We start from the raw sequence: 9,510 nt of genomic DNA on the forward strand, positions 1-9,510 counted from the left end.
GGCCTGCTTCACACACACCAAACAGATAACCTAACTTCTATGTTATTTGGGTGTGGAGGCGGAGATAGGGAAAATAACACACTCGCATATCATTGAATACCCAAAGCACAGTGGCTCAAGGACGAGTGAAAGGCAATAAAACAAACTAATCTCTCCAAGCCGTTTTCCTTCCCCTCTATTTTCTTCCCGTGAATCATTTAGCTTGAGAAAATAAAAACACAAACTCGGAGAGCCATCCACTCAAAGCCACGTCCAAGTGAAGTAGGCCGATCAAATTCACCTACAAACGAGAGCAGATAAATAAATAATAAATACACATGGCAGGAGAGAAGAATACTATTCCGCATACGCTATAATCACATCAGGAAGGCAGCTCTTCCTCTGTTTTCCAAAACATTGGCAATGGAGAGAGAGGGAGGTTCAGCACATAGACATTTAGAGCTGTTTATCTCATTGTTCGTCAGAGCAGTGGCACAGGGAGCTGCTGGCGCTGGCTGAGCAGGATGGCTATACTACACCAGGCTCTCATCTCACCACATAGATACAATCCTATCAACTGCAGTGGTCGCTCTACAAAAATCTAGACTGTGGATGTCCTGGGAGTGTGTAGTTTTGTTTTTGTTTTTGGATGTTGTTTTGGATGCAGCAGTACCACAGACAGACAGCTTTGGGCCAAACAGACCAATCAATATAATGGTCTAACAGCCTAACAGAGATCAAGGTCCACTGCTAACTAATCAATTTCCAGAGAGGTGCGTCCTTATTACGGGCCACTCACTGAACCGTCTGCACAGTCTGCACTGACAGAACAGAACAGGCATGGTGGATGGTGCGCTCTGCATGAGGCAGAGGGTCTTCCTCCTTCCTGAACTGTTATCTAATGACTGACTGGAAAAGACAAGACAACTAGGCTGCCCCACGGTTACCCTGAACGACAATGTTCAATATTTCTGACATGGCAGCAGATGTGAGAACTTCTCAATTATACATGCATCTGGGATCATGGTTAAATACCTCTAAACACAGGAATGACAGGCTCACAACCACACCCACATCACAGCCCTGTTGGTAAGGAGAGAGCTAGGAGGTAAATAGCAGGAGCGGCGTGGCACTGTCCCGTAATGGAAAAGACCAGCAAACCTACAGTGGGGGCAACAACACATTTAAGAGATGTGTGGCTGGAAGAAGTGTGACGTAGGAAATAAACAAAAACATTTTATTTTCTTAAAATGATTGGATGGATAAACATCCACAGGACTGCCTGCTACTCAGGTAAGAAAACGATTCAACGGTCAGTTAGAGATAACACCCGGAATTGTGTTGTACTTCCACAGCAATATCTATAAAAACAAATATTCTGCTTTATCTGATTGCAATTGTTGTCTGAATGTGTACCTGTGCAAGTGTGTGTGCATGTGTATGTATGTGTGTTTATGTGAAATTGGGTGTTTCTAAATTAGCAGAACTGCCTCCAAAACACACAACATAGATTATCCTCAAATGTAATCAGTTTTGTGAGGGGGGAGTGATTGAAGTGAGAATTTTACTAGTCGATAAAAAACTAATCTGCCATCTGAAAAAAAAGCAGTTGTATAAGTCAGACACATTACCAATCCTAATGTTTGTGTTTGGCGTTTGCCAATTTTCAATTACTTGTAAAGCTGCTATCCCCTTCCTTGATCTATCCACAACATCATTATCTTACTCTGCTACTTAGAATATGTTTACCCTTCCTGATGAATTCAATTACATCTTTTCAGAGGAAGTTACTGTGGTGGTGGCCCTGCCTGGCTGAGGTCAACGCTGGCTGTGAATACTAAAGCTACTCCTCCAAACACATTACACAGGCTATTACCTGTTGCCTTCCACATGGCTCTACCCGACCCAGCTGGGGCCTCTGTGCCGACCCAGATTAAGTGCTTTCTAGATGGGATCTGGCGTTCAGAACAGGGGAAAGAGCTGCAGCTGTCCCTGTGCTTAATCGTTTCAGAGAACCAGCTCCTCTGCACACGCCACTCCTGATTAGAGAGGTGTGTACGCAGCCTGGCAGAGCGTGAACACTGGGGAGGCTCACCACACTGACTGTTTTTTAGTGGGAGAGTGGTAGTAGGATCGATAAGGCAACAGGCCTAAGGGACAACAGCTGGAAACTCAGCCCATTCTGCGCTGCGTTGACAAAGTAGCAGCAGGCATCTGAGGGAGGTCAGATGTCAAATGGAGGTGGACATGAGAGGCAGAGAGGGAGGGAGAATCCACTTAATCTTTTTCAATCCCTGACCCTCTCTTAACTGCTTCTTTCCCCAGTCCTCTCTGTTGAGAGTGATATATCATAAAAGGATTGGCTGTGAGTGATGGCATCTGCTCCTGAAGAGATTTTTTAGTTCCTCCACTGCACGCACACCACTTGTGAAAAGGGCTGCGGTCGGTGTGAACCCTTCTAAATGTGCTTCATCCCACTGGAGATAACTAGGAGAGCGATGAGAGGAACCATCACAATCTGAAAATGGATTATAAGTCCTCCTGAAGAACCTGCTCATCAAATCCGTATCTATCACCAGAGAGCCATACCCAGGGCCACTTAGACTGAAGGAATGGTAAACATCCATAAAAGGTTCCATTGTCACGTGTGCTCCTTCTCCGGCCTCTAGGTCACCAGGCTGCTCATTATGGCAAACACCCTTCACCATCGTTACGCACAACTGCGCGTCAGACTCACCTGGACTCCATCACCTCCTTGATTACCTGCCCTATATATGTCACTCCCTTCGGTTCCTTCCCCAGGTGTCATTGTTTCGGTTCCTGTGTCATGTCTGTGCGTTGTTCATGTTTCTTATTTTGTATTATGTTGTTTACTTATTAAAACACTCACTCCTTGAACTTGTTTCCCGACTCTCAGCGCACATCGTTACATCCATGCTCCTCTCTAGGCTAAGGTTTTGACTACAAAGCCACCCCTTATTTAGCTGTACAAGAGAAACTGAATTCATTTTACATTGAAAAAATACAGCAACAAAATGTCCAAGTGACAGAATCATTGCAGTGTAAAAAAAAGATTCAGTAAACAAGATATTTACAGAATAGTTTCCACAGAAACATAAACCTCTCAATCCACATTTAAAAAGATGATGACTCACATTAGAGTGCACATGACATACATTGAGAGCAGAAAGCATTTGCACATGGCGAGCTGAAAATGCCAGCATTTAGCCAGGCTGTATGCTCCACCTGGGAGGCCGAGAGAGGCAGAGAGGCAGAGAGGCAGGGAACGGCTCTGTCAGGTGCCAAGCCCGGAAAACGGGGCATTCTGGCATAATGACTCTCATTTACAATTGACAAGCTGAAGGAAAGCGAAACTAATTATGACAGCGTGCAGATGCTGAATAGCCCTTGATGAAGTTAATCACCAGTAATTCAAAAAACAGGTGTTGAACATTTTCTATCCCCTCCTATGAAATTACAGGATGATCAGAATTCAAGAGTGTGCAGTTTAATTGAATGGGACGTCCGCTGCATCCTCTTCCTCCCCCTCCCTAAAAAACACTGTGAGGAAACGATTACTGTGGATCACCTTGAATGACAAGCTTTCTCTCCTCGCTTTGAGATGAGGTGCGGGTGTCAACCGTTTATCTAAAATGCTCTATCCGTGATTATATTCATGGTGTCTTTATGTCTTTTTGAGGCTATAGAATGCACGACTGCATGCTGTCATTTTAAAGTACATCAACCTAAATTAGCTTGGAATTCTCTTAGGATGAGAAATTGACAATATTTCACTTTCTCAGTTGCTTTCTACATTTGGTTTTGTTTGTTGTCTGCAGTACATCGATCTGAAAGTGGAACTAGCTGCCCCCACCCAGTCTCAATATCAAGCTCCCACAAAACTGGGGGTGGATATCTGTGTCCCCAAAGGCCAAAAATGAAAGATGGACTTTGAGTGAAAACCTCTGTCGTACAATCTAAATGGATTTGAGTGAAAACCTCTGTCGTACAATCTAAATGGACTTTGAGTGAAAACCTCTGTCGTACAATCTAAATGGACTTTGAGTGAAAACCTCTGTCGTACAATCTAAATGGATTTGAGTGAAAACCTCTGTCGTACAATCTAAATGGATTTGAGTGAAAACCTCTGTCGTACAATCTAAATGGATTTGAGTGAAAACCTCTGTCGTACAATCTAAATGGATTTGAGTGAAAACCTCTGTCGTACAATCTAAATGGATTTGAGTGAAAACCTCTGTCGTACAATCTAAATGGATTTGAACTCTTTAGAGTAATAAGTACCCGTTTCCAGGCGTATTGCAGCCGCTGAGCCCACATCCAGCACGTGGGTAATACTCCTCCATTCTTCCACAACGAGGCTTCCATAGCTCATTATTCTAATCACAGGCTTTCATCTTTAGTACAACGTTCAAACCAACAGTGGCGTGTCAAGGACAGCTCCATCAACCAGGAGGGGCTCGTAATTCATTTAATGAGCTGCAGGATACATAATACAACCCCAAACCCAATCTTCTAGATCCCATACCACACATGTTACAGTAAAACACTCAGATAATGTGGAACACTGTTACAAAGATAATGTATCTGAATTACTGTGAAAATGTTGGAAACACAAATGTGTGTGCCTGCGCGCGCCTGTGTATTATAAAGAGCATGAATGGCATTCATGTTCGCCTCTCTTTAAAGACAAAGAAGAAAGGTGAAAGGTCAGTCCATACAATAGCTTAAGATAGATGCTGATCACTGAGCAGTAATCACACCATTGTAATTCAAGGTGTTAGGCAATTTGTCTCTAACCAAATCTTTGAATCCAGGCTGACTTCAACCATACAAAGTAATGCACAAGGCTTGGTTTTCTGCTCCTTGAAAGTCAGAAGCATTAAAAGCACTGCTCAAGTTTACACATAAAAAACACAGCATGCGCATGTATTCTGCTTATTGTTATCATTGAATAGCTGCAGCCCTGAATGCACTAATGGAAACTGCCAAAGGTTACTTTGCTTTAAAAATACTGTGTGCATTTTGTTCCCTCTCCCTGTAGTGTCAAGTAGTGAGCAAGTGATGCTGCTGTGTTTATGGGTCGTTCCATTTGGCACCCCTTTCGATTCGAACGAAACCTTCCCTACATGTTTGCACATTGTAGAAACGACAAGATGGTAACTTTTTGGGCCTGTAAGCCTAAACATTCAGGAGATATAGGTGCTCAAAGTTGACCCATTTAGCATACCCCTCCCTACCAAGAGACACCATGTCTTCATTACTGAAAAGATACATAGTTGAGTTTGATATCATTTGAACGCTTACAAACAGGGCTGTCAAAATGTTTTTAAAAAGCTGTACTTTTTTTTTAACCTTTATTAATGACAATCATCTAAAAATGCATAAACTCCAATTTTGGTTATGTTAATGTTAAGTAAGATCATTGCACTGTGTAAATGGGTAGAGAGGCGCTTCCCGCAGTACCAATCAACTATGTCAAACAGTTCGGTCAGTAATCTTCAGCGATTCTTAGATAAGCATGCCCCGTTCAAAAAATGCAGAACTAAGAACAGATATAGCCCTAGGTTCACTCCAGACCTGACTGCCCTCGACCAGCACAAAAACATCCTGTGGCAAACTGCAATAGCATCGAATAGTCCCCGCGATATGCAACTGTTCAGGGAAGTCAGGAACCAATACACGCAGTCAGTCAGGAAAGCAAAGGCTAGCTTTTTCAAGCAGAAATTTGCATCCTGTAGCTCTAACTCCAAAACGTTCTGGGACACTGTAAAGTCCATGGAGAACAAGAGCACCTCCTCCCAGCTGCCCACTGCACTGAGGCTAGGAAACACGGTTACCACCGATAAATCCATGATAATCGAAAACTTCAAGAAGCATTTCTCAACGGCTGGCCATGCCTTCCACCTGGCTACTCCAACCTCGGCCAACAGCTGCCCTGCCCTGCCTATCTAAGGGCTTCGAAAGCCAAGTTAATGAACAGATCACTGACCACCGAATCCCACCGTACCTACTCCGCTGTGTAATCCGGTTTCCGAGCCGGTCACGGGTGCACCTCAGCCACGCTCAAGGTACTAAATGATATCATAACCGCCATCGATAAAAGACAGTACTGTGCAGCCGTCTTCATCGACCTGGCCAAGGCTTTCGACTCTGTCAATCGCCATATTCTTATCGGCAGACTCAGTAGCCTCGGTTTTTCTGATGACTGCCTTGCCTGGTTCACCAACTACTTTGCAGACAGAGTTCAGTGTGTCAAATCGGAGGGCATGTTGTCCGGTCCTCTGGCAGTCTCTATGGGGGTACCACAGGGTTCAATTCTCAGGCCGACTCTTTTCTCTGAATATATCAATGATGTTGCTCTTGCTGCGGGCGATTCCCTGATCCACCTCTACGCAGACGACACCATTCTGTATACTTCTGGCCCTTCCTTGGACACTGTGCTATCTAACCTCCAAACGAGCTTCAATGCCATACAACACTCCTTCCGTGGCCTCCAACTGCTCTTAAACGCTAGTAAAACCAAATGCATGCTTTTCAACCGTTCGCTGCCTGCACCCGCCCGCCCGACTAGCATCACCACCCTGGACGGTTCCGACCTAGAATATGTGGACATCTATAAATACCTAGGTGTCTGGCTAGACTGTAAACTCTCCTTCCAGACTTATATTAAACATCTTCAATCCAAAATCAAATCAAGAATTGGCTTTCTATTTCGCAACAAAGCCTCCTTCACTCACGCCGTCAAACTTACCCTAGTAAAACTATCCTGGGGACAACCCTACCGATCCTCGACTTCGGCGATGTCATCTACAAAATAGCTTCCAATACTCTACTCAGCAAATTAGATGCAGTTTATCATAGTGCCATCCGTTTTGTTACTAAAACACCTTATACCACCCACCACTGCGACCTGTATGCTCTAGTCGGCTGGCCCTCGCTACATATTCGTCGCCAGACCCACTGGCTCCAGGTCATCTATAAGTTCATGCTAGGTAAAGCTCTGCCTTATCACAGTTCACTGGTCACGATAACAACACCCACCCGTAGCACGCACTCCAGCAGGTATATCTCACTGATCATCCCAAAAGCCAACACCTCATTTGGCCGCCTTTCCTTCCAGTTCTCTGCTGCCTGTGACTGGAACGAATTGCAAAAATCGCTGAAGTTGGAGACTTTTACTTCCCTCACCAACTTTAAACATCTGCTATCTGAGCAGCTAACCGATCGCTGCAGCTGTACATAGTCCATCTGTAAACAGCCCACCCAATTTACCTACCTCATCCCCTTACTGTTTTTATTTATTTACTTTTCTGCTCTTTTGCTCACCAGTAACTCTACTTGCACATTGATCATCTGATGATTTATCACTCCAGTGTTAATCTGCTAAATTGTAATTATTCACTCCTATGGCCTATTTATTGCCTACCTCCTCATGCCCTTTGCACACAATGTATATAGACTCATTTTTTTCCTACTGTGTTATTGACTTGTTTATTGTTTACTCCATGTGTAACTCTGTGTTGTTGCCTGTTCACACTGCTATGCTTTATCTTGGCCAGGTCGCAGTTGTAATCAACTAGCCTACCTGGTTAAATAAAGGTGTGGAAAAAAGAAAAAAAATCCTGAGGATTAGTCTCTCGTTACTGTCTGCCACATGGACCCTCTCACACACAAACAATAAAGGTCTGCTCACCCCCGTGTTGCGTACATTTTAGTTTTAGGCGACTCCTAATTGTTTGCTATGTTATTTGATCGAATTTGATTTTTCATTGATGTTTTCTTAATCAGAATGGCAGTATTATATTTCCATTAATATTATATTCCATTCCATTACAGTTGCATTGAAAACCCTCTGATTCAGGTTGCCAAAAACCAAAACAAACTTGTTGTGATAGTAAGTAGGTTAAGTACTTTACTCCTAAAATGTGTTTTACAAGACCCTTTTCCATTTTATTTGAATCAAGCAAGATGATGATTAACTATGTTAACAGAGTGTATTTTATGTTTGGTATTATATGTCTATGTAATTATCTTTAATAGTTTATATTACATTTTTAAAGGGCTTGCTTAACTTTTGGTCGAAGAGTTTATTATGACTAGCTCTAGCTTGATTCAATTGATACAATGATGCAAACATATTCGAGTCTGAAATAGCAAAACATTACGTAATGCCTTGAAAGTATGTAAGTAACCTAAGATATGTTAGGATGCGACTTTTTATTTCTGCTTCCCTCAAGTGCTTTGGGCTTTTTGGTATTTTTATTTATTGTAGACAGACAACGGTGCATGTGAGGATATCGGGCAGAATAGAGGGAGTGATACCCTTAATGGACTTATTTATATAAATATATAACTACTGAAAGCACAAACACACTTGTAGATCTGGTTTCAGGAGCTGTGTGGCATGGTACAGTACGCGGAGCCGTACGGGCTGAGATCACAAATAGACTACTATGACTGACATTAAAAACTCCACGTAGGACTGAATATATGTCTTACCTTGTCCATGTGTGTTTGTCACCGCAGCAGCGAGAACCAACACCGTAACGATGACGTGTAATTGGTAGTCTCTTCTCATACACATGTCTACTGAAGTCGAAGTCCCTCTCTGATCACAGAATACGTCCTTGCATTAAATACTTTCCGGAGCAAAATAAGCAAACGAATAATAAAACGTTCGTGAGGTCTGTGAAACACAGAGAAAGCCGTGCTGCTTTTGCACTTATTTAGCAAGTCGAGCAATGAGCAGATCTGACAAGAATCAACTGAAACGCAGAGCCCGTTTAATTGTAACGCTCAGTAAGCGGATTGCTGTCTCTCTGTGCTGTCAGCACCTTCAGGACAACTAGCACGACGCGGAAGCTTCAGCACCATGGACAGCTCCTAGCGTCAGCAAACGGTACAACTTCCGCTCCATGGAAAAGTTACCACTCCGTATTTGGACAGTGCATTTGTGATGAGCAACAAATCACATGCCTTTTTGTGGTTAGATATTTCAAAATGTTAAATAATTATAGGATATATGGATGCATGTTATAGCTATAATTTTGAGAACGCGAAGATCAGTCTATAATCAAAACTAAAAAGTGAGCAATAGCTACATGTGTTATAATTTCAATCATAGTAAGGGTGAAGTGTTTTATATAACGCATATAATAACTCATATTTTGCTCTGTAATATTTGACTTGTCTGTCATCATCCATTCACTGAATACTTAAAAGGGCAACAAATAATAAAGAGCAACGTTCATACACTGGATTCGGGAAAGCATTCCTACCACTTGACTTTTTCCACATTTTGTTACATTACAGCCTTTCCCTCATCAATCTACACACAATACCCCATAATGACGAAGTGAAAACAGGTTTTTAGATTTTTTTGCAAATGTATAAAAATATATATTAGAAAAATATCATGACATAAGTATTCAGACCGTTTACTCAGTACTTTGTTGAAGCACCATTGGCAGCGATTTCAGCCTTGAGACTACTTGGGTATGACACACCTGT

The 9,510-nt window shown here is 42.6% G+C and overlaps 1 protein-coding gene across 1 annotated transcript in view; it reads right to left on the bottom strand.

The window, feature by feature from the left end:
• The window catches only part of LOC129815392 (seizure protein 6 homolog), a gene marked incomplete in the record, with an annotated part of 245,557 nt that extends 236,685 nt beyond the window's left edge, over positions 1-8,872 (bottom strand). The window contains 1 exon segment of the mRNA XM_055869177.1: positions 8,500-8,872. Coding sequence (XP_055725152.1) covers positions 8,500-8,584 — 85 coding nt within the window.
• Between the last annotated feature and the right edge of the window lie 638 nt (positions 8,873-9,510).

This window comes from Salvelinus fontinalis, chromosome 2, assembly GCF_029448725.1.
Source record: "Salvelinus fontinalis isolate EN_2023a chromosome 2, ASM2944872v1, whole genome shotgun sequence".
Taxonomy (NCBI): domain Eukaryota; kingdom Metazoa; phylum Chordata; class Actinopteri; order Salmoniformes; family Salmonidae; genus Salvelinus; species Salvelinus fontinalis.